At 37.9% G+C, this 25,543-nt stretch overlaps 1 protein-coding gene across 3 annotated transcripts; it reads left to right on the forward strand.

Annotated features, from left to right (window-relative positions):
• Positions 1–22,499, forward strand: LOC101159842 (alpha-2-macroglobulin-like). 3 transcript variants are annotated; one of them, XM_011482756.3, is made up of 35 exons: positions 1–110; positions 211–391; positions 473–629; positions 913–965; positions 1,993–2,013; positions 3,879–4,044; positions 4,123–4,207; positions 4,314–4,416; positions 5,687–5,801; positions 5,909–6,018; positions 6,089–6,247; positions 6,468–6,686; positions 7,053–7,116; positions 7,258–7,403; positions 7,709–7,858; positions 8,946–9,089; positions 9,184–9,265; positions 9,371–9,515; positions 12,037–12,262; positions 15,182–15,308; positions 15,452–15,573; positions 15,892–15,943; positions 16,068–16,154; positions 16,949–17,125; positions 17,248–17,323; positions 17,788–17,944; positions 18,457–18,531; positions 19,225–19,387; positions 19,465–19,652; positions 19,880–20,092; positions 21,431–21,552; positions 21,628–21,718; positions 21,801–21,869; positions 21,943–22,048; positions 22,358–22,499. In XM_011482756.3, exons 1-35 carry the CDS (start codon positions 28–30, stop codon positions 22,396–22,398), a joined length of 4,275 nt encoding a protein of 1,424 aa, XP_011481058.1. In that variant the 5' UTR covers positions 1–27; the 3' UTR covers positions 22,399–22,499. The 3 variants fall into 3 exon arrangements, with proteins under 3 accessions (XP_011481058.1, XP_011481059.1, XP_020564025.1); XM_011482757.3 differs by having other exon boundaries at positions 16,071–16,154; positions 22,358–22,496; XM_020708366.2 differs by having other exon boundaries at positions 9,184–9,262; positions 16,071–16,154; positions 22,358–22,496.
• Positions 22,500–25,543: the final 3,044 nt, after the last annotated feature.

The raw sequence follows: 25,543 nt of genomic DNA on the forward strand, positions 1-25,543 counted from the left end.
AAGACTCTGAGGATCAATGCAGCAGTCATGGTTTGTCCAAGGACTCGGTTGTGGATATGGACACTTTGTGTCTTGTCTGGGATGTGTTTGGGTCAAGAGTTGACTGAACCGTAAGTTTTTGTAAACATTCTTGTTTGTGAGAGTTAGAGCCTTTCAGTAGCATGTGGCAGGAATTTGTATTTGTGTGAAACTGAATCTCCCTTGTTGTAGGGATTACATGGTGGCCATACCTGCTGTTCTTGAAGCTGGAACTGTGAATAAATTCTGTGCGAGTCTCCTGGAGCCAAATGAAATTCTTACTATGAAGGTTGCTCTGATGTACCAGCAAAAGAACACAACTCTTTTTGAAAAGACGTCCAACACAGAGTTTCATGAGTGCATTGATTTTCAGGTCAGCTCTCACCATAGCTTAAAAAACGTTTTTCTTTGTTTAAAACCTTTCGGAAATAACTTTTTTTTCCATTTTTGACAGACTCCTTTAGTGCTAAATTCAGAAGTGCTGATGTTTGAAGTGGTGGTACAAGGCAACACATTTTACTCCAGAGAAGAGAGAAAAGTCATGATCAAAGTCTATAAACCAGGAACATTTGTTCAAACAGATAAACCAATATATCTTCCTGGACAAACAGGTAATTGGGTTCATCAAAAACAGAAGCTGAGATATATTCATAATAAGAAATAAAGAAATTGTGTCATTTTGTCCAAACCTTGAGATTACAGTAAATCTGTTACATCTATGTGACATCAAATGTTTACATGCTGAACTAAAGGCTGCTCTGGGTGCAGACACCTTTCATTATAGTTTCAATTACACACAAAGATAAAACCTTTGACAGTCCAAATGACAGTATAGTTCTGGTATCTCAAAGATTTTAATCGCTATTCTTTCATTTACTGTTGAATTTCTTTTAGTGCATTTCAGAGTCGTCTCACTGGATAATAAGCTGCGGCCTGCCAACCAACAAGTGAGTAGATACTAGAAAAACAACAATCTGAGTCAAACCTTCAGGGAACAACACTGTTTACAGTTGGGGCCTCTTGCACTTTGCAACATAAACACCAGATATTGAACTTTAGTTGAAGTTACTCAATGTTCTGCTCTTTAACCAAATCCATATTTACGTCCATAACAAACTGGCCCCAATAAGGAAATAACTTCTTGGCTCATGATCTTTATAAAATCAAATAATGTTTAACTGTAATTTAATCAGTTGAAGCACAAGTAACATTCTTGATGCAGTGATCCTATCAGTCATCTTAAATATGAAAGACTCGAAAAATAAAAATGAAATATGAAAACACACAAACACTTTTTAAAATGTTTTTTTTTAACAGTTCATTTTTGGTATTGGTATTTTTAGTTCAGCTTTCAGAAGAAATATTATTTTCATGTGCAAAATATCTACATTAAATATAAAATGAACGTGTTTTTTATATTGGCATCTTGGTTTTTATATTTATGAGGTCATTGTTTTTTTGTTTGTTTGTTTGAATGAATTGGTCAAGACATATGGATTGGATTTTTCTGCACCTTTCCAGACACTTAAAGAGCTTACATTGTGTCCATTATTCATTCACTCCTTATTCATATTTGGTGATGTAAGCTACTGATGTAGCCACAGCTGCTCTGGGGCAGACTGACAGAGGCGTGGCTGCCAGTACGAGCCAATAGTCCCTCTGACCATCACTGGGACATTCATACACATTTACACACCAGTGGAGCCACAGTGGAGGGTGAGGTGTGTTGCTCAAAGACACAAAGACAGTTGACTGGGAGGAGCAGCGATTGAACCGCAGATCCTTCAATCATTGGCCGACCTGCTTAACCACCTGAGCCACTGCCACCCATTATATCGTAGACATAAGTCTAAGATAATTATGTTAAACTTTACATACTGCACTGTGCACTCTTCCAATTAACCCTTTAGTTATTGATTGAATTTCTGTTTTCTTTAAACCTTTTAACTAACATTTTCTGTTTTCTCTTTTCAGTACCAATTAATTGAACTTCAGGTAAGAATTCTTCTCTTAAAAATTCAACATACTTTGTTTGCAAGAAAAAATGTAAAAAAATTCTGTATATTAGAAAAACCTGTTTTAAGTTTAAAAGTATCTCACTTATCTGAGCATTTTGAAAACAATGACAGTGATTTTCTGTAAGACTGTTCAAAGGTGGGTTACAAGAAGACACGTTGTTGACATGAATTAACCACAATAATTAACACTGATATTATTTTAGCCCACTATCCAGTAGTTCTCTTTTTATTCTTTAATGAAAAAAATCTTTCAGTCATTGCTTCAGAATAGCAAGAACCTATTCCAAAAGGCGGACTGTTGTGGATTTTGCAACCGCTGAGCAGAGTTTTAATTCACAAAGTCATAAAGTAAATTGAGCTGTCAATGTTGATCCTCTTAAAAACCTGGATTTAAGTACCATCAGACTGTTCACTCATATATACAGCATCAAGCAACTGCAGCATTTTGTTTTAAAGACTGACATTTTTTTGGCTTATTTGAGAAAACAACATTGATTTGATATGAGAACTGGACTGAGTGAGTATGATGTCACCTGTAGACGTCACACTCTTGCCCTCTCTGGTGGATATGGACTGTTTATAGGCAACAAGTGATCAAACCTATGCAAAAGTGGCCCACAGGAAATATTAAAGTTGTAAACCACTTGGTAGGGCAAAAATGCAAATGCATTTTTTTTTCTACAGATATGCTGCACACTTAAAAAAATATAAGGGTGAAGTAGGTGAGACATGTTGTGCTTATTTTTTATTTTTTAACTGTCCTAAACCCTGGAACACCGTGTAAGGAGCACATAAGTGTTGTTCAAGTAAAGAGTATATCACGTGCACACCCCACGTACGTGCATTTGCACAACTCCAGGTAGGAGCCAGCACTCGCACCTTACTAATGACTGGAGTGCTGTGTAAAGGACACCATACAAAACCATCACCCAAACGTCATAAGAGCTTGTAACTTACTCCTTTGTAATAACTTGTAACTTCTTTACAAATACTTCCCAAGTACAAGACTCACCTGCACTGCCTGATGCAGCTATTCTTTTCCTCAGGCTCAGACAATCTAAAAGCCAGGAGCACCTGTACGAGTCAACCACTGTTTGTGTGCATGTGACAAGACATTACTGGCCCCAACCAAATGAAATCAATTCAGTCACCATTATTTTATTATATGGACATCGTTACGTTGGAATCAAAAATTGTCATTAAATAGTGATTGGTCTGCGTCACTGTTTCCATGGAAACCACTCTCGCCAATCAGGAAGAGTTCATCGGAAGTCTAGACCTCTGGCACTTGATGCAGGCTTGGGAAAATATGTCAATCAATGTTTCAAAAGTTTGGCGTAAAACTATTTTTGGGCAACTAATTGGCCAGTGTATAGCTTTAATGGCTTTCCTCAGAGAAAGAATATAATGAAAAAAAAATAGAATTATTTTTAACATGTTAAAAAATTGTAGCAGAGCAGGAATAGTTATTCTAAAAATAGAAGGAATGAGTAATAGCTGTTTATTTCTTTATAGAAGTCTGTCCATCCATCCTGGCATTCCTGTTTGGAATGCCAGGATGGATGGGTCACTCAGTCCAGTTCTCAGATACAGTCAATGGATAAGAAACACAAGATGTCAGTCAAACTTATTTCTGTGAAACACTGCTAAACTCTTCAAGGATCTTCTTTTGGTTCAGTTGAAAAATGAATGTGAAAGACCTAAAGGGAATGTTGAGGATTCATTTTTTAAAGAGTATTGCCGAGCCTGAAACAACTGAAAGTTCAAACGGTGCCCTACCATTTTATGGGAATAATTTAAACTCTCCTTTTTATTTTATATTTGTTTTCTTCTTTTAAACAGGATCCTTTTCGAAACAAAATTGGACAATGGCAAAATAAAACATCCAATGGTAAAATTTTGCAGCTTTCTTACGCTTTGAGCTCAGAAGCTCGCATAGGAAGCTACAACATCATTGTGAAAATGGGTGAAGACCAAGTATATCATACCTTCAAGGTGGAAAAATATGGTATGCTATTTTTTTATATTATTTCTTTACATTTTTAATGAAATATAAGTAGCAACACATTTTATTTTCCATCCACAGTTTTGCCCAAATTTGACATTGCGATAAATGTAGCTAAAGAAGTAAGTGTTGCCCAGGAAATCATTGATATCGAAGTATGTGCAAAGTAAGTAAAAATTTCTACTTTGAAAAATACATTTTCAAATGCACTCTCAATTCTTGCAAATGAATGTAAAATTTAAATAATGTTTTGGTTAATTTGAAAATACCAGGTACACATATGGACAGCCTGTACCAGGACTTCTTACTGTTAAAGCATGTCGGCCCGTTGATCGATATCTCACAATTGCCCTATGTGACATCCAGAAGAAACGAGTGAGTAACATTCATTTATTTTATTGCCCATGTGACCCACAGAGACATTCACAGTCTGCTCACTCTTTCATTTAAAATTTTTTATTATTATTTTTTAGTTAATTTTATCTAAGTGAATTGAAAGCAAAACAAACGAAAATACCCAGAAAAACAGATCTGATAAACAAAGACAACAACCAATACTAACACACACAAAAAAGGGGGTAGAAGAGGGAAAAGTGTGTGTGTGGGTGTGTGCATGTGTGTGTGTGATAAAAGGACAACGAGAGAGAATTACATCCCATTACTTATACACAGTCTGGAACTAACCACCATGCATTCTGCTAACCATACATATTTAGGGATACAATATCAAAGCTTCATATAGATAGATAGGAAAGGCTATAGACGTATATAACTATACAGTCATTATATTTGTTACTAAGTCAACAGCAGTAACCATCATAAAACCAACATTAGAAAGAAATTGATTTTACAAAGTATAGCTTAAAAGTTTGTCAGTAAGACTTGAGAACCACATTCCTGTCTAGCTGGGTGGCTTTTGGGGTCCGAAGATTCCCTTGCAATGTGATTCTGCTTCCTCTGTTGCACCTATTTTTAGTACAAATTTAAGGAAAGCAATGGCTCTGCCATGTTGGGCAAGCCAGGCATTGAGCATCTGCTCCAGCTGTGACTGCATCTCTGTCTTAATCGCTTTGAGTGTTTCTCCACAAAGCTCCACCAGCCCAGCGCTCACTGTTAACTGCTTTAAAACAGTTCAATAAATCAGAAATTCTCCAGTGTGGAATGTTAGAAATCAAATAATCAACTATCCGAATACACACACATTGTCTACGTCTTCTACAGACAATTGGAATGGACAAATCAAGCTCCACTAACCCCATGGATCGTTGGTGTTTATATCTGCAAAAAGACAGGGAGGGTCAGCTTAAAAATAAAAGTAAATATGTGTCCCTAAATGTAAATAATTTCCATAACTAATCAGAAAAATATGTAGTTTATTCATGTAACTGAAAGTAAATACTAGCAATGATTTTTATAAGCCACAAAAAAGGATGGAAAGAGTTTTCTGACAAACCAACTCTGACGTCTGTGCTAAACATTAGAATGAACTGCCTGTTTTCGGGCCTGAACTCAACCTACTGGCTGAAGTGAAACAAACTTCCAAACCAAAGACAGTACATCCCTCTGTTGGTCATAGTGGAGCCAGTTATTAAAATATTGGGCATTTTGTGGTAAAATCTAACTTTTACTTAATTGTGCTTTGTAGGTTGACAAGACAGGCTGTGACAGATTTGCTTTTGAGATGTCAAATTTCATAAGGGATGACAAAAATTTACAAAATATCATAGATATTCATACAACACTTAAAGAAGATGGTACTGGTAAGTTGCAGCTTTAAAAATTAAAACACAATGTTACATGCATGTTGTTAGAAGAATTTTGGTCATAACAAAATAGCTGATGTGTTCTGGAAACTTTTCTTCTGCAGAAGTGACTCACCCACAAGGGAAGAGAATAGTCCTTTCTTATGTCATTGGAAAGCTGTCTTTTATTGATACTGCCAAGTTTTATATCCCTGGATCCAATTTTGAAGGAAAAGTACGTAAAAACGGATCACTTGTCTTTGTTGTTTCGGAATACAGATGTGAGAAATATTCTTGTTTCACAGGTGAAAGCAGTTTCTTACAACAACACACCGATTGCTAACATGCTACTGCACCTGTCGGATAACCATTTGTATACGACACAAACTCTCACAACAGACAGTAATGGTGTTGCCACATTTTCACTGAACACAACTACCTTTAATGAAAATATTCGCCTACATGTAAGTAAATAACAAAACTGTGGATTGTCAAAACTCTTTTTGGATAATTTCTTTGTCCTGTGGGGTGCTAATGGATGTTGGTGTTAACTTTGTCTTTCATCTGCTTCCCAATGTCTTAAGAGCTTTTGTAAAATGCTAAATAACAACAGCATTTTTCTACAATGTCATTTTTTATGTTGCTTCTGTTCAGATACTAACAATGTCGGTTGTTATGAACCAGATATACAAGACCTTGGGCCACAGACAGAGGGAGCCTTTCTATCAGATGGAGTCGCACACTGTGTCTGTGTACCAGCCACCTGCTCCTAATACAAAATCCGTCAGCACTCTGGATGTAAAAACTAACAGCAAACCTCTTCCCTGTGACTTGGAACAAGAGATTCCTGTCCACTACAGTTTAGTGGGAGAACCAAAGGGCTCTGTGAAAATCATGTACTTGGTGAGCATTTTTTTGATTTCTCAGAAGTTCTGTTGTAAAAATAAAAAAGTTGTTGTGGCTGGAGTGTTACATAGTTTGTATTTATACTGGTTTAGCAATCCGTGCTCACGGTTGATCAGATTCTCTTGAACCACTGGCACCTGGATGGCTCTATAGAGTGTCAGAGAATAAATAATGTTTTTTCTTGCTTATTTTCTGGCCCTTATAGCTTATCACAGTCGTCTCTGGTGTGAATTTTCAGGTTGATTGAACAGAAAACAGTTTCGTTGTGTGAATGTTGCTGTAATACACTGCTGCTTTGGTGTGAATTAGGGGGAGGACACACACATTGTGATATAATTTATTTTTTATATTTTGTCTTTTTAGGTGTTGTCCAGAGGAGCAATTGTCTTACAAGGAAATAAAAAAATTCAAATACAAGATGACTTAGGTTTGCAATATTTGACGTATTTTTACATCTTTGCAGTTGGTTCCTCAAACAAATTTTCCTTCACATTAAGTGTATTTTCTTTGACCATTAAACATGGATGGAAGGTCATTGCTAATAGGTGATAATAATCTACTCTTGCAGAGAATGCAGGTAAAATAACATTGAAACTCGCAATTACTCCGGACTTGGCTCCAGAATTCCAGCTGGTGGTTTATGCTGTCCTCCCTAGCAAGCATGTGATTGCCAGCAGTGGAGACTTCTCCACAGAAAAATGTTTCTCAAATAAGGTGAGATAAACGATAAGTGAGACCAATGTCCTATTTCAGTACATTTCAAAATTCACATTTGTAAACAAAAACATGTACTGTTTGAAAAAGCAATATTACACTATTTTTGTAAAAAAAAATAAAAAAAATTTGGTTCATTTTTCTTTTAAGATTTATATGAAATCATTATTTTGTGGGTTCTTTGCAATTCTTAAGAAAATCTATCAAACCAGCCTGCTCAGTGTGGAGATTATTGGAGCTTAAAAATTTATTGATTAAATGTTTGTCGTGTTTTTCTTTCTTTTGTTTGTGGATGTGTTCATAAGGTGTCGCTGGAGTTTTCCCCGTCGTCAGCTGTCCCAGCAGAGCAAACCAAACTGCAACTCACTGCCCATCCCAATTCTCTGTGTGGTCTCAGTGCGATTGATCAGAGTGTGTTGATAAAGGAGCCTGGGAAGACCCTTAATGCAGACAAGGTAACAGGAAATTGAAATCTGACAGAAATAACTAGTATTTACTGTCATTGTACCATTTGTCTAAGGCAATACAACCTAACAGGATTTTATTTGGGAATTTCCAGTCTCCTAAAATGTTTAATTCCACATTAAAAAGTCCACTAAGGCTGTTTTCAGTATGTGTTGCTGTTTGTAGAGTAAAGTCATTGACTGTATAAAAGAATTAGACTGACCAACCCCTCAACACTGGCGTTCCAAACAGGAAGCCAAAATTACATAGACTTCTACAGAAAAGTAAACAGCTATCACTCAGTCATTCCATTTATCAGAATAATCATTCTTGCTCTGACACTTTTTTTAACATGTTTTTTATAACCCATTTTTAAAAAAATAGTTTTTCTTTTATTGTAAGTTTTTCAAATTATAAAAAGCTCTATTTTTCAAGAGGGACTGAACTCACCACCATTCTAGAGTTGCTCATAGTAAGAGGCAGGGGGCTGTTGTGGGCTTACTTGTGAGTCTTGGAGTTCACTAGATTGGGTGTGACGGTCGTGTCCCTTCCCCTTCGAGTGGAAGAAAAGGTCTGTGTGGTTTTGGTCTATGGACACAAGTGTGTGAAAATGAAACACTTTTTAAAAAAAATTTTGGCTAAAAACTGTATGATAATGGTTAAAAGATCACTGGGAAAACATTTACAGTAGATTAAAAGATGATTGGAGTCAGACTTCAATTAGAGCAAGGCCTGGGCTGCATGGTGGTGCAGTGGCCCTGTCTCCAAGACCCTGTCTCCAATCCCGGCTGTGACCTTTCTGTGTAGAGTTTGCAAGTTCATGCTTGGTTTTTCTTCAAGCACTCAAAAACATGCTTTATTCGTTAATTGATGATTCTAAATTACCCATTGGTGTGAGTGTTTGCGATTGTGTGGCCGTAAAACGAACTGGTAACCTGTAACAATCAGACAGAGATAGGCTCCAGCAATCATATGACACCAAAGGGAATACGTGCGTTTAAAAGATGGATGGTTGGATGGAAAGACAAAAGTGTACCGTCAATTTTTTGTTTGTTTAGAAAGCAATTTGCTGGTTTGACTAAAATATTTTTCTTACAGATATTTAACATATTGCCAGTAAAAAAGGCATCTTCTGTTCCACATGAAGTTGAGGACTCTATGAAATGTCTGAAAGTGAGACACAAGAGGTACATTTCACGTTATCACAATCCAGATGAATATGGGGCCAACAAAGTGTTCAAGGTAATTTATACATGTGCTTCACTTCAGTTCCTGAAATGTATGTATTCATTGTTCTGACAGATTAATTTTGTGCTTGTGATTCTTTGTTTAACAGAAAGCAGGTTTGAAGATTGCATCAAATTTAATTATCCAAATGCCCACGTGTGTTGTGTTTAAAGGAGAAATTTACACTCGTGGTTAGTTCAAATGTTTTTGTAACAAATTTCACATGGTTGTTAAACCAGACAGACTTTGCCAAGACAGACTTTTTCTTTAAATGTTTTTTTCCCTTTAATTTAAAGATTATGGGATCAGGGCGTTTGAACCCAGAGTGGACTATATGTTGACAAGCTCTTTTCTTCATGGGTCCTCATCACCTCCTCCTCCAATACAAACAGCCCGCACCTTTTTCCCTGAGACCTGGATTTGGGATCTGGTAGAAGTTGGGTAAAAAAATCTCTTCTGAATGTATTTTTTTTTTTCATTTTTATGAAAAACTGTCAATACCACAAGGTTTCAACAATTTAGCGAGATGAAAAAAAAATCAGTACAAAAATATTTTTTTTTTTTTTTGTGTGTGGATTAGATTAAAGGATTAGGTTGTAAAAATGATTCCACTCATTTTGAATATCAAGACATTTTTGCTGTTATTTATACAGACAGACAAAAAACAAAGTTCTCTAAAAGAAAAAAAGTTTCACAATCAATGTCAAACTGAAATATTTTTCAAAAAGGTTGTACATACATAAACATAAAAACCCAGGAATCCGTCATGTTATTCCATCGGAGTTCAGGCGGAAATACCGGGGATGCCGAGCTGGTCGTAAACACAAGGTGAAGCTGAAGGCTAAGGCGGCTAACCGGCGGCGTTTCAAACCATTCATCCTCTCCGTCATTATGGGAAACGTTAACTCCCTGTCCAACAATACAGACAAGCTCACTGGACTGATCAATACACAACGCTGCTACATGGAGAGCAGCCTCCTCATCTTCACCGAGACCTGGCTAACCTGGTTAACGTGGATCTGCCCGGCTTTACCACCGTGAGAGCAGACCGCGACCCAGACTCCAGCGGGAAAACCAAGGGGAGTGGCCTCATCCTGTACGCCAACAGTCGATGGTATCAACCAAATCATCTGACCGTCTAAAAGGTGATCTGTGACCATAATCTGGAGCTGCTAGTGGTGGGCATCAGGCCCTATTACATCCCACGTGAGTTTTCCCACGTGATCGCGCTCTGTGTTAACATTCCTCCGAGAGCCGATGCACAGGCGGCTCTGGAGACATTACAACACAACCACAGAACTGCAGTCCAAGCACCCCATCATTATTTCTTTCTTTTTTTTTTTTAACTTGTCCTGTTCAACAGCTAAGCAAACAGATGAGAGCTGAAAGCCTTTTGTGTTGGACATATTTTACTTTTACAACAGGGGTTATATATCTTATGATACACCAGATGTATGTATATTTAAATGAACCCCTTTTGTATTTTCAGCTAAACTTTATTCATGTTAATTAAATTTGTAAATATTTTTTGTTGGACCGGACGGAAAAGAAAAAGGAGGAAAGAAGAGAGAAGGATGACACATGGGGGGGGGGGGGGGGGTAGAGGGGTGATTATAGTAGCGAGGGTAAGATCATGAAGCGTCAGAAAGCAATTGTGGTATGTATCAAATAGGGTGAAGAGGGGGAATACAGACACCTGGTGGAGGACTTTGTGCACTGGAGCCAACGACACTGCCTCCACCTGAACACCACCAAGACAAAGGAGATGGGGCTGGACTTCCGTTGAACACCTGCTGCGGTTCAACCCATCCTCATTGGTGGAGCAGAGGTGGAAGTAGTGAAAAACTACAAATACCTTGGTTGGAGTCCTCCTGGACAAGAAGCTGAACTGGTCTGCAAACATGGACTCCAAAAACAGGAAGGGGCAGAGCAGACTATACTTCGTTAAAAGACATGCCTCTTTTAATGTATGCTCAGAACTCCTTTTCATGTTTTATCAGTTTGTTGTTTTAAGTGCCCGAACAAAAAGGACTTAAAAAACTGAATCGTCTGATCAGGAGGGCAGGCTATGTGGTGGGGCACAACCAGGAGACAGTGGAGGTGGTGGCAGATCGGAGAATGCTGTCCAAACAGGACAGCATCATGAAAAACACTGATCATCCCCTACATGGACTCTTCACTGACCAAAGGAGCGCATTTAGCGACCGCCTTCGCTCTCTGCCATGCTCCACAGAAAGACTCAGGAAGTCCTTTGCACCGAGTGCAATTAGACTGTTCAATGCCTCTGGGAGGGGAGGGAGAATGAGCATGAGGAGGAGTCACTAAACGGGCAACTACTTTTTACCACTTTTTTACTTTTATTTATTTTGATTTATTTTCATTGCTCTTATACTTTTATTCTTTTTACTCTGCTTTAAGTGAGTTTGATTATTTTATGTTTTTATGACTATTTATTACTCAATGACTTTTTAAATTTCTATTGAATCTATTGTGTATTTGAGGAGCAATGGATGGATATGCAAGTTCTCTCTGTCTTTCTGTGCACCATCACACATCTACACACTCAGACATACATGCAAACACTAATAGGCACACATTTTTTGTTGTCTTTAAAAACTTGTCTTATCATAGAATTTGTATAAATAAACAGAATTTAATTAAAAAAACAAACCATGAAAAGGTTTTGTTAAAAAAACAACTACATAGTTTTCAGGGCCTGTTACTGCATTTTACAGTCTACATCTGTGTAAGGATGGGAATGGGTACATTTTTAAAATCTCCTATTTTCTCCTGGTCCACAGATGATTTCCATACCAATTTGTGTTTTCATTATTGTAGGGTATAGGCTTTTTTTGGAAATCAAAATCACACATATTATAGATATTTGCTATGATATTTTACCACAACCAGTTTAACCATGCAACCATGTGACATGTCTTTTTTTGTGTCTCTGCTCTTTTAGAGAGTCTGGAACAAAAGATGTGTTCCTTACAGCTCCAGACACCATCACCACCTGGGAAACGGAGACTTTCTGTTTGTCCAGTCAGGGTTTTGGGTTGGCTCCTCGTAAGAAGCTTACAGTCTTTCAGCCTTTCTTTCTGGAACTGACCCTGCCCTACTCCATCATCCGGGGGGAAAGCTTTGAACTAAAGGCAACTGTCTTCAACTACCTGAACAGCTGCATCATGGTAAAAATTCAGTGACCATTTGACATCTCAACAGTAAAAATCAGCAAATTAAACACACTTTTAGAGGGATCACATTGAAAAAGGTTATGTAAAATAAATTACTTAATTGACTCTTATTAGTTTGATCTGAAATGGTCAGTGTTTTAAAAGCGTAAAAACTTCTCTTTATAAACCAAACAAGTTTGTATTTACCTTTAGTCATTTAACAGGTGCTTTAATCCAAAAGAGTAGTAAGAATACAATACAATACAATAACCAAGAGAAAAACCAAGTCAAAGTTAACAGCTTCTTATGTAAGTGAGAATCATTGACGCCAAATTGAAGATGTTTTTTTTAAAATCTGAACCTCAAACAGTCAGCCAGAAACTGGTCTAGTAAGAACTCAAAGAGAAGGTCTGAAGGTTTTGGGTCTGAGGGTTTGGGTTAACCCATACTTGTTTTATCTACTGGGTTTGTTGAACGTCTCTTTTGTACAGATTACTGCAAACAAATTCACCACTACATGCACTTAGAGCAGAATATTAAAAAGTGTTCAGTCAGTTAAACTCATGACAGCTGAATTATTTTTAACCATCTCAGAAATGACACCCCAGCAATTGGCGGCAGAGCCCCTAAGTCTCTGCTTCTTGTTTGTGGAATTGAGAAAATCTTTACATTATTTATTATACTACATTATGACATTCCCTGTTGAGGTCAACCACCACCATCATAGACAGTGGAACATAGCTTAGAATTTGTTAGGCCGATTAATAGTTAGAGTCCATTGTCAGCCCACACTCCTTTAAACACCCAAGTTTCACCCTTAGTGACAACAAGGGCTGCTGTACACCTGGCCAGTCAGAATCCATGTGGTTCCCTTGGAGTTCTGCAGAACAACCAGTCCCTCTTGGTCCATTTCTTCAGTGTGACAACTTCTTACTCAGAAAGTCCAGCACTGAGTTTGTGGATTGCTGCTGCATCAGCAAAGCTGTCATCATAAAGACCACTTTGTGAGCTCAGCTTTGGCTAGCTGTTGCTAAAATATCCACCTGCCTCACATGGGATGTGCTTGAAGATCTTCTAGAGTTTCCAAGACTTTTTTGCCATCTGATCCAGTTTACACCCACTGGCATATGGTGATCATAGAACAGCTTGGTCTCTCCTAATTGATTGTCCAAAACATATTTCTGCAAATTCAATGATGTGACTGTGAAGTAGATCAAGCTGAGAGCATTGTTATGCCAGGAGTATATATGAGCGTCCTTGTGTTTGTTATGAGAAAACTATAACAAGCACAGAAGTCCAGCAACAGAACAATGCTTGGGTTCTGATTTGGAAAGCTGAAAAGAAAAAGTCCAATCTTTCTTTGAAGATTGGTTCCAACTTAGACGTGCAACACTGTCTGTGGTTAGTACTTTTCAGCACTAGTTTAATTCTCTGCCAAAGAAATTAAATTCCATGTCCCAAGAGTGAATATGTGGCTCTTTCAGAGGTTATGATCATGCCAGGGCCTGGTCCTGGTAAAGCTAGGCCAAACAAGTAGCACCACATTCTTGAATTTATATTTTTACAGTTTTTTTTTTAATTACCTTTTTCTGGTCCCACCTTGAACCTGTATTTTTCAGGTTTAGTCGAGGACAGCCAGAAAGCAAACCCAAGAGTAAAGGTTAAATAGTGTTTATTGTCCTGGTCAGAGAGTTGGAGTGATGAGGGAGCGTGGAAACCTCCCGCCAGCAGGGGGAGCAGGACTTGGTAGACTCACAGCCGTGAGAGGAAATGAGCGGACAGAGCTGGGAGGGGGGAGAGAGCCTGGATGCCAGTGATGAAGTTGTAAACACTAGGAGACCTCGGCAGAGGAATCTCCACTTTATAAAGTCAATGGAAAGTCTTTGGCTTACAATGCAAATCCGTGTGGATGGAGAAGGCGAGGAGAAGGCGAGGAGAAGGCAAGGCGATGGCGAGGCGGTGACGTGACGTGACGGTAGCTTACGATCCGTGCGGATGCGTGGACAGTTTAGCTGGAATGAATCAGAGAAGACTGACGTTCCGGCAATGAGTGCAGCACAGGCGTGGACTTATAAGGGGCATGACCAGGTGTCCTCCATGGAGCCTGATTGCTCCCACCGGAAGCCTGGCCAAACAAGGTGAGTGCTGCAGCGGACATGACAGTATTTCTTGAGAAATGAGAAAAAGTCTTTGGGTGGGTAAGTGCATGATGAGTCCTCAGTCCAGTGATAGCTGAACGACCAGACTTCACGCTGCAGCAGACAAAAACCACCTCCTATTACAAACACAAATGAGTGTTCCTTTTTTTTTTTTTAGTATTAAGTCATAAAACTCAATACCAGTTGAGCTGTGTTTTGTATTGTTGGTCTTTGGTATTGTGACTGCTGGATTTTTACTAAACATCTCTATATTTAGACTTGTAAAACTATCAAAATTCAAAGCTTTTTGTTTGGAGTTCCATCCAAAATACAGGAAGTAGCTCGAAAAATAGTCCCTACTGTTGCAGTGAAGGCAGCATAGAGCCGAGGATTCCACCATCACTTGGTAATCCAAAGGCCTTTTCATGTTAGTGAAAACATGTAAACTAATAAGAAAACTACAATCGGGTACAGTACATTAGACAAAAAATACCAAAACCTTTATTATGGAGCTTAAATTTAGTAACAGTAGCTCCTTGACTTGAATTGGAGAACTTGAAATGACTTATGTGAAAACTTAAGGCTTTAAAATCCTTATAAACAATGTCAGGTTATCAGTGTACAATAATGATCATTCCAAGAGTAAATGTTTTTGAATGAACTTTGTTACAGTTAATTTAGCTGGTAGTGTCCCCAAGTAATTAGTTGTACTGGAGCAGTAAACATTGACATTCAATCATCTCAGAGAAGTGATGGTTACATTATCAAACAAAATTCTTCTTCGTCTTTTGAACAGGTGAGAGTGACTCCAGGCCTCTCTACAGGTTACGTTCTTACACCAGTCTCTACTGAGGAGTACACATCCTGTCTGTGTGACAGTGAGCGAAAGACCTTCCACTGGAACATGAACCCCACAGCATTAGGTGAAGCTCAGACTTTTTGACATCACAGCCGTTCCCTCGTCTGTAACATATTTAATGTCTCGTTACAAATTCCATAAACCTGCAGCAATCTACAGATCTTTGTCACACCATGACAATCCATGACTGGTGTACATTATCTTTAGGGGTTGTAAATATAACCGTTACTGCTGAGGCTATACCGTCCCACGCATCGTGTGACAATGAAATTGTGAGCGTTCCAGAAAGGGGTCGCATTGACATAGTCACAAAATCCTTGATAGTAAAGGTATGTGTTTTACTACTAAGATTACAAAACTTGGCATGCATGAAAATGTATCTTATTGCCCAGTAATTATCTGTTAACTTAATATTTCGAGGTTTGGTTTACTAAGGAAATACTTATCCAAGTCAATTATTAAGCTACCATGCTGTAAAATTTCATGTGTTCATTTTGACACCAATGTGACAACATGACTTGTTGGGCCAATAATTTTGTGCAACTGTAATTTAACTTTTATATCATTGTAAACTATTTGAATAAAATAACTAAAGATTGTATTTCAGCAAATACAGTAGCTTATACTTCTCCCCATTTTTCCACCAGGCTGAAGGAATTGAGGTTACAAAGACTTACAACTGGCTGTTTTGCCCAAAAGGTCAGTCTGTTCGACATCACAAGCAATCCATTGACAGCTTTAAGTCTTATTTTACATGTGGAGAGTGACAGTAAAGGCATATCTATATCCATATAACTAAAACAGTTTTTTCCTTTTTTTTTAGCAGGAGAAGCTGTGATTGAGGAAACTGATCTACAGCTCCCTGAAAATGTGATTGATGGATCTGTTCGTACCACAGTATCAGTCTTAGGTAATTTAAAGTCCCACTCCAATCCTCTTTTGATCTATGTCGTTTTTAGGACAGAGCAGCAGTAGTTCAATAAAATGTGCCTCTGAGTTGTGGGAGAGTAAGCCTGTCCCCACTTCCCATCACCAATTTGTTTAGACTTCCTCTTGCTCGCTCACATCCCCTTACACCCCCAACCTAACATTATAGGTGCAAAAAAAGGTGAGCAATGTTGGAGCTATCCAGCTGTACAGTTTTGAGCCAGATACCACCTCAAATGAGGAAAAAATAGACGTTCATGGATCAAGTGGATGCGTCAGAATGGAGCAGAGCAAGGAGCTTGTGGACCGCCTATTGTGGCACCTAAGTCACACCTACAAGCTTTTTCCAAAGGCATATTTTTTATCTGCCCCTGATTGATAAAGATATAATAAAGGAAGACTCAGAAATGAAGAGGAAAATACCACGAAAACATGTTAAAAACATAAAAAAGACAATTTTCTTTAAGTTAAATCAGTGAAATGTTCCCTATTATGTCAATAGTTTTAACTCATGTCCTCTTCTCCCCGCCATGGGAACACATTCTTTCTGTACCAAAGCCTGCTTTCCAATCATGGACAAACTGTAAGCCCACCTGACACTCGAATGGAGACGACAGTTCAAGAGCATTGAATGAGCAGTGAATTCACCTGCATTGTTCAGGAATTACTGAGGAAATTTTTAACTTTGTAAAATAATTCCTGTGCTGGATGGAGCAGGTACGCCTGATAAACTACTCCATGAAACAACTTTGGTTTAAGTAATAGTGTCTTCTGTAGGGGACGTCATTGGTCGTGCACTGAGGAACATAGAAGGACTGCTGAAGATGCCATATGGATGTGGAGAGCAAAATATGGCTCTTTTGGCCCCCAACATCTATATCCTCCATTATCTTCAGAACACACATCAACTGACCCCGGCCATCAAGGAGAAGGCTTTCAACTTTCTGACCAGTGGTTTGTTTCATTTAGTTTCATTTTAAAGACAATCTTCAAATGTGACGTATTTCAGGACAATGTACAAAATTATTTCAAATGACTGTTTATGCTTTATGGGCTTTTTTTTTTTTACTGCACAGGTTACCAAAGACAGCTGAACTACAAAGATTTTCAAGGAGCATACAGCACGTTTGGAACAGGACCAGGAAACACTTGGTATAAAGATTTAAACTTCGACCGCACACTTTTATTAGAAACATTCCTACAAGTGAAAGATAAGCTCCAAGATTGCAAAGAAATACACAGAAACACATGGAAAATCTTCCCTGATCATTCTCTTCCAATAAACTTTATTTGAAAATATCTTTGATTCTTTATTATTTTAGTCTTAATAAATAATGTCCTATGGCTGTAACGAGGTGGTCAGTGGACGTAATAAAAATAGGCTGTTTCAGGCCACTTTGCTGACAATACAACCATAAATTTTAAACAAAAAAGATTTCATCTTGAAATCAATATACTTTACAAACATACTTACTTTTTAATGTTAAAATTAATATTGTGTAGCTTTTTCATTTCATCATTAAAATTCCCTCTCAAAAAACAATGGATTTTTTTTTGCTGCCTTTATTTTGAAAAGAGAGGATGATAAATAATGGATTTCTTTTGATTCCCTCCAGGCTGACTGCTTTTGTTGTGAGGTCTTTTTTTAAAGCCAAGTCATTCGTCTACATTGACCCAAGTGTGGTTGATATATCTATATCGTGGTTGATATCCAAACAAAAAGAAAATGGCTGTTTTGAGAAGTCTGGCAAACTCTTCAACAACAGAATGAAGGTAAAGTGAAACTGTCTTGAAGTTTCTGCTGTTTCTTGCTGCTGTAACCGGTAACAGGATCATAAATGTATCTTTAACCCATAACAGCTTAGGCCCATTTTTTCTTAAAATAAAATGGTTTATTTTACCAAAAACCAAGTAGACCAATGAATCAATTTCTGAAAATTTTCTGTTACATTGATATCATCATTGGTTCTTAGGGGTTAACATTGGAAAGGTTGGCCCTGTTCTTGGTTTGGTTCTGAAGCCTCTTCAGCTTAATGTTTTAAGAAGGACGACAACCTTCCATGGGGCCGGACAACCCAAAAACAGGCATGGGACTAAGCCTATAACCTACCAGCTGCTTATGGCTGCTTTGGAATTGTGGAAGATGTATTTTGGTATTGACCTCTTTAAAGTCGGAATAGACACATAAAACATAATTTTCTGTTTATCCAATCAACTCAAACAGCTGTAGGATATCAGTTATTGATCTTAAGAATTTTCTTCTGTGGTTTGCCGTTTTTGTACAGGGGGGGGTGTCTGATGAAGTGACTCTCAGTGCTTACATCACTGCTGCATTCTTGGAGATGAACACATCCACAGATGTAAGTACACCTAGATTCATCTCACAGGTCAAAGTTTTAAAATCTGCAAACAAATCTGCGATAATTATTATCACAAATCCATTGTACTGCTTAAATGTGCCTTGATCTAAGCCAGGGGTCTGCAACCTGAGCCTCTGGAGGAACATGTGGCACTTCTACTCCTTCATTGTGGCCTTTCTGATGAAAAGAAATACAATTGTTGAGAATTCAAATGATGATGGGTTATTTAGTCAGCTATGATCCAAAAAATGTATGGCTGTGGTTCACCTTAAACACCAAAATAAATTGTGTAAAGTTTTTTTGTGCTGACAATTGACTTTTTGTTTTTCATTGGAGAACATTTACTGCATATTGAGGATCCTACAGGGTGGCTCTTGTTTTAAAAGGAAGCCTCTGTCAAAAGTAACAAGTAATTTAATTTTTGGAAAAATATTTTCTCTCTCTTTTTAGTTCTGTTTATATGAATGCAGATAAAACAAGGTTACATCACATTTATTATAAAAGTTACAGCAACACAATTAAATGGCAGAGCTGTGTTTCTCTGACAGCGAATTGACTCTCAATCTACAGATCAAATGACTCTTTTAGTGTTAAAGGTTGTGGACCCCTGATCTGACCCATAAACTACTAAAGCTAATAACTGGAAATAATCAGAACGTCTTTCTAATAGTACATTTTAAAAATCTGTTTCAGAACCCAGTGGTAACTAGGAGCCTCTCTTGCCTAAAAGGATCCATTAATGATCTCAACAACACCTACACCACAGCTCTGTTAGCATATGTCTTCACACTGGCAGGAGACATTGAGACTCGTGCTCACCTTCTGCAGCACCTTGACAGAGTGGCAGTAAAAAAAGGTGAGTTATCCTCTTGCTGAAAATCATTCATTGTCCAAATTCTCAGCTACATTGTTGATTGTGAATTTATTTTTTAGGAAATGTCATCTACTGGACTCAGACTGCAGCTGAAACATCTGACTCTCTGTCAGTGGAAATCAGCTCTTATGTCCTGATGTCTTTACTCAGTACCTCCCACACTGCTGAAGACCTGGGATATGCTTCAAGCATTGTTAGGTGGATGACCGGGCAACAGAACTATTATGGGGGTTTTTCTTCTACCCAGGTACAGCAAGAGTCAAGCTCTCCAAACCCACATTTGGTTTTTGTTTAAAGATTGTCAGCATCAATATCCAGTTCACTGGATTAACCTACAATTAAATACAACAATTCTGAAAACTAAAGTCATGCATTTTCTTCCTGTGTACCTTAAATGTCATCACAAAAAGCATATATTCTGTCTCTCTGAAAGCTCATTGATGTAACTCGCATATTTTTAACTTTTTATTGCAGGACACAGTAGCGGCCCTTCAAGCTCTGGCTCTTTATGCTACAGTCGTATTCAGCCCAGAGGGTTCCAGTACGGTTAAAGTCCAGTCCTCTAGTGTCCAACTGGAGTTTGATGTGAAACCAGACAACAAACTACTTTACCAGGAGAAGGTGATGAATGATGCGACTGGAAAGTATACCCTACAAGTGAAAGGGACTGCATGCTCCTCAATCCAGGTAAACAAATACAAATGCTCTTACCTGACAGATGTTTGTTTCCATTTTTTGCATAATTCTTTCTAAATTATTTTTGTTGTTGCTGTTAAGTGAGGGAGTGGGGAAATGGTGCTTTATGCTCTGAAAATTGAATAAGATATATTTTATACAATTTCATTTATGTGAAAGTTGTTTAGTATTACACAAAACTTTTTGGTTGATATATAGTTTTGATATATGCTTTTTCTGTTACCTTTTTAGAATTTATTAAGATATATCGTATCGTGATGTGTCTCATGAGACTGAGTGGCCAGACTCTTGCTAATACACCGCTCCATTGTTGAGAGGTTACAGAATCTTAAAGAAATGTGGAGCTAGAAGCAGAAGACACTGCATTGTTAGGAACCTAAGGAAACAAGTTCATTGGATGTGTTTTCTTAACTTCGATAAATAAATTATGGACATCACAGATGCAAAGTCACAAAAGTATAAAGAAACAACAAAAAAAATGTCATAAATCTTCATCAAACACCAAAATTGAACACATCAAAAAGAACAGTATTAAGGTCAAGATGATCTTAAAGACCCACTTCAATGAATTTTTTGTTTTGACATTTTTAAGATGCATATGTAGCATTTTTCTCATGATGGAGGACCTATATTGAGAAAATTCAAATTAAAACTGAATTTCTGAGTATTTATTTAATTTAAATCGTGATGAATCAGGAGTAGACAAAAAAAGATTGTAGTTTTTATGTGCAAACTACAATTGGCGTGCTTTACTCTCCCTGCTCCCCTTCATTCTATTGTAGACAAGTAGATCCATTAACATCTTCCTTTTTCCATGTCCATGCTGGCATCTGGATCCAAAAAACAGTTGGATACCTAAGATATTGTTCACCAATTTTGAAGCACTGCAAATGTTAGCTTGGGGTTGTGAGGGGCTGTAAGCTAGTGGGACAGTGTCAACAAAGGCATGATGGGAAATGAGGGCATGCCTTTTCCGCACTAGAGGTTGACATTTGATTGGGGATTTGATAGGGGATTCCCGTGGGATGGGAGTCATCTCTGCTATTAATCACGGGACGACATGAAATAAAATTCCAATTAGTCTAGGTCATGAATGAAACGTCTGTGCACAAACGATATCCTAGAAAACAACAGGTCTTTTGATCTTAATCATAATTAAAAGACGACTAGGAACGCTTTTGCAATACATCAAAAGATGGTTGGAGTGGGACTTCAATACTATCAAACAACTAAAATTGAGCCTTTATGCGATCACCTTCATTCTGTCAGCATGTGATTGATCATTGTAATGAAGATAATCTCTCACTAACATACATGTTTTTTCTTCAGATTTCTCAACACTACAACATCCCTCCTCGTCCAAACATCACAACTTTGAGTGTGGAAGTTGAAGCACAAACCAACTGTTCGGACATATCCAGACAAAAGCTAACTTTGCATCTTAAGTCTCTGTGCGTGAGCTACAAGCAGATTCTGTCTGATTATGCTTTCTTTCCTGACTGACAATCCTGCGTATTCACCAATAGATACAGTGGAAATGAAATGAGTTCCAACATGATCATCCTGGACATCAAAGTGCTCACTGGATTTGTTCCAGTAGAGGACTCTTTGGAGAATGTAATGACCAGAGTTTTGACACAAGTCTAAAAGTGTATTGCTTTTGTCTTTTGAGTAACGATAGACAAACTTGTGTTTGCAGCTGAAAAATGCCTTGCTGGTAGATCGTGTGGAACAGAAGGAGGATCACATTGTTATTTACCTGAGGGAGGTAAGAAGCATTCAAAAGATGGAGATAAATTGATGGTGACCTCTAGAATTGACTTTTCTTTTTTTGTCAACAGTTAAAACAGGGAGAAGCCATTACTCATTACTTGAAGCTTGTACAGCAGCTGCCAGTACAGAACTTAAAACCTGCCTTGGTCAAAATCTATGACTACTACCAGCCAAGTAAAAAGCCTAAATTCTTACACTTAACTTTTTGAAATGTTTAAACCTGTTATTAATTAAGTTTTAAAAGTTACACTATTACTAATAGAGGAGAGACAAGTATTAGAAAATGCGTTGCAGACGTTGAGAAATTTTTTGGTACCCTTCAGTTAATGAAAGAAAAACTCACAATTGTAATAAAAAAAACATACATTTGACTAAAGTAAAAATAATAAAAAATCTATAAAATATAGATACAAACATTATGAACTGTGTGGAATTTACTGGGCTGCTTGTCTTTGATTGTATGTCCCTTTTTTTGTCTTGCAGGTGACCAGGCTGAGACTCAATACATCTCCCAATGTGCTTAAAAATCAGTGTGTGAAAGGAACTGAGAAGACTTATCCAGTGGTTTTGTGTTCTTTGCACTCTGTGATCAGTCTTTAAATAAAGTTTAAGCAAAAGCTGAGAATTCTGGATTTGTCTGGTATATGTAAAGCATAAGGCAGGGGTGGCTCTTGGCCAATGAGCATGCAGCTCGGCGTCTCATCATATTGTGGGGACCCGGGGATTAGCCCCGCCTTCAGCCCCTAAGACTCAAAGGAAGTGGGGAATTATGGGTGTAAAGTTACACACCATGAGTCAGCGGGCTGCGAGCAGAATTGAGATCCATCCTGTTTGGCTGATTGTGGGTGTTTAAAGAAATTGGCTTTGACACTTGAAAGGAGAATATGCAATCTGCATACGTGTTTGCTTCTGCCTCTCTGAGACTGTATGTGTTCTGCTGTGATTGGGTCACAGCTGCATCATAACAATAGTTTCAAACTTCTGTGCCTCGTTTCATAGGTTTTTCCCTTTTGATAACATTTAAGTCCATCAAAGGGTATTAAAAATAAACAATAATAATGAAAATTAATTTGGCTGTGAGTGTGTTTTGACGCTGCTCCCAACACCTAAGTCCAATCGTTTGTGTGGGTTACGCCCAATGCCGGAAAAAATAACGAAACCTTTGATGTGCGTGCAGACTAGATTCCTCATGGTCAAAATGGCTTAATTCAGAGTATAAAGATAAACACAGGACGTTTCTGGAAGAATGGGAAGATTCTTACTTTTTCCTGATTGGAATGGCAAGTCACTATGTGTTTATTATTATTAGCTTTTGGAAGCAGTAAAATTGTTCATGGCAGAGAAGAACAAAATGGATCCCGGAGAAAATTAAAAACTCTTCTACTTGTCCATCTGATGTCATTCCTTCCAAACTCTTCTTAAAGGTGTTTGATACCATCGGCCAAAGTGTCACTGAAATGATCAACCTTTCACTTTCCATGCATTCAAACATGCTATAGTGGAGCCTCTGCTGAAAAAGTCTAATCTGGACCCATCAGTCTTCCAGAATTATAGACCCATCTCAAAGCTTCCATTTATCTCAAAGATTCTGGAAAAGGTGGTAGCTGGACAATTGTCAGAGTTCTTGGATAAAAGGAGCATCTATGACACTTTTCAGTCAGGTTTTCGTAAACATCACTCCCCAGAGACAGCCCTGCTGAAAGTGTTCAGTGATATTTTGATGTCAGCTGATTCTGGCAAATACACTGTCCTTGTCTTACTAGATCTTTCATCAGCCTTTGACACGGTTCACCACCAGATCTTATGGGACAGATTGAGGGACCTGATTGGTTTTTCAGGGTCAGTTCTCCACTGGTTTTCCTCTTAATAATCTGGTCAGAATTTCAGTGTCATGGCCAACCACATAATGTCTCAGTCAGCAGACTTGCTGTGTGGGGTTCCCCAGGGCTCTGTTCTGGGCCCTGTTCTGTTTCTCCTATACATGATCCCTCTTGGAAAGATCATTCAGGATTTCAGCAATGTTTCCTACCATCTCTTTGCTGATGATATCCAGCTATATTGCTCTTTTAAGCCCTCCGAGACACACAAGCTGGATTCTCTGATGAACTGCTTGATGCAGATAAAACAATGGCTCTGTAAAAACTCTCTGCAACTAAACTCAGAGAAAACAGAAACCTTAGTTGTTGCCCCTGATGATGCTATACCAGGGATAAAGCAGCACTTGGGTTCTCTTGGCCAGGCTGTCAAACCCAGCCTTAGAAATTTGGGTGTCATTTTTGACAAAGATATGTCGCTGGAGCAGCACTCCAAACAGCTGATTAGGAACTGTTTCTTCCAGTTGAGGAACATTTCTGAGATGTTGACATGCATGATGATGCAGGGCTATTATCAACATGCTGCATGATGTACGTATAATTTGCTGTCAACATAAATGTAAACTTTATTTTGTTGAACCTATATACAGTATACTACGACTGGGCTATTATAGTAATATAGATTTATACATTTCTGACTTTTCTTGCAGGTTTCCAATGGATTCAGACTTAAGGAAAAAGTTGGCCTTACTATCACAAGAACTAACCCAGATAGATCATAGTGGTTCCCAACTAGTAATATAGTCTGGCTATGTTCAAAACATTTTGTGGAAACAGATTTTGATAAGACTGGCCAGACTCTTTGCTTGAAACCCAGCACCATACCATCTGTGTTACACCAATTGATCACTCACATGAATCAATAGGGTAAATCTATTGTTTTTTTTTGTTTTTTTTTTAAGGTATATCTGTTGTTAGCTTTTGGACTTTTTGTTGACTCATTATTGATTTATTATTATTATTTATTGACTTATATTAATTTATTATTATTATTATTATTATTATTATTAGTAGTAGTATTATTGACTTATTGTTGGGTTTTTTCTAAATAATTAAAATTACATGTCAAAGAGGTCTAAAAATTATTTGTAATAATTATTTTATTTGTAAAAAGTCCTCCAAGTACGCATGTTTCATCAAAGTTTGAGCTTTTAAGGCTGCCTGCTTCTCTTATTTAACACCAACAAATGATGTAACTAGAACATATATATATATATATATATATATATATATATATATATATATATATATATATATATATATATATATATATATATATATATATATATATATATATATATATATATATATATATATTAAAAAAAAAAACGCCCTTCTCACCCTCCGCGGGTGGTTTCTCCTCCAAGCTCAGGTCCTCTACCAGAGGCCTGGGAGCTTGAGGGTCCTGCAGTATCTTAGCTGTTCCTAGCACTGCGCTTTTCTGGACTGAGAGGTCTGAGGTCTTTCCAGGTATCTGTTGTAGCCACTCCTCCAGCTTGGGGGTTACTGCCCCGAGTGCTCCAATTACCACAGGCACCACTGTCACCTTCACTTTCCATGCTTTCTCCAGTTCTTCTCTGAGTCCCTGGTATTTCTCCAGTTTCTCATGTTCCTTCTTCCTGATGTTCCCATCGCTTGGCACTGCCACATCCACCACAACGGCTTTCCTCTGTTCTTTATCCACCACTACAATATCTCAAGTTGTGATGGAAGTTGCCGTTTGTGGATGTTAGAGCACTGAGCTACCAGTTGTTTGGCAGTTAGCCTTGATTGTGGGTTTTGAAGCATCCATTCA

The sequence above is a fragment of the Oryzias latipes genome, chromosome 13 (assembly GCF_002234675.1).
Source record: "Oryzias latipes chromosome 13, ASM223467v1".
Taxonomy (NCBI): Eukaryota; Metazoa; Chordata; class Actinopteri; order Beloniformes; family Adrianichthyidae; genus Oryzias; species Oryzias latipes.

Bases quoted from the DNA above. Each gene is read 5' to 3' on its own strand.
- LOC101159842 (XM_011482756.3), top strand. From the start codon at position 28: ATGGTTTGTCCAAGGACTCGGTTGTGGATATGGACACTTTGTGTCTTG. The intron at 17,126-17,247 runs GTTTGTTTCATT...TTTACTGCACAG, and splicing joins TTTCAACTTTCTGACCAGTG to GTTACCAAAGACAGCTGAAC. The intron at 18,532-19,224 runs GTAAGTACACCT...AATCTGTTTCAG, and splicing joins AGATGAACACATCCACAGAT to AACCCAGTGGTAACTAGGAG.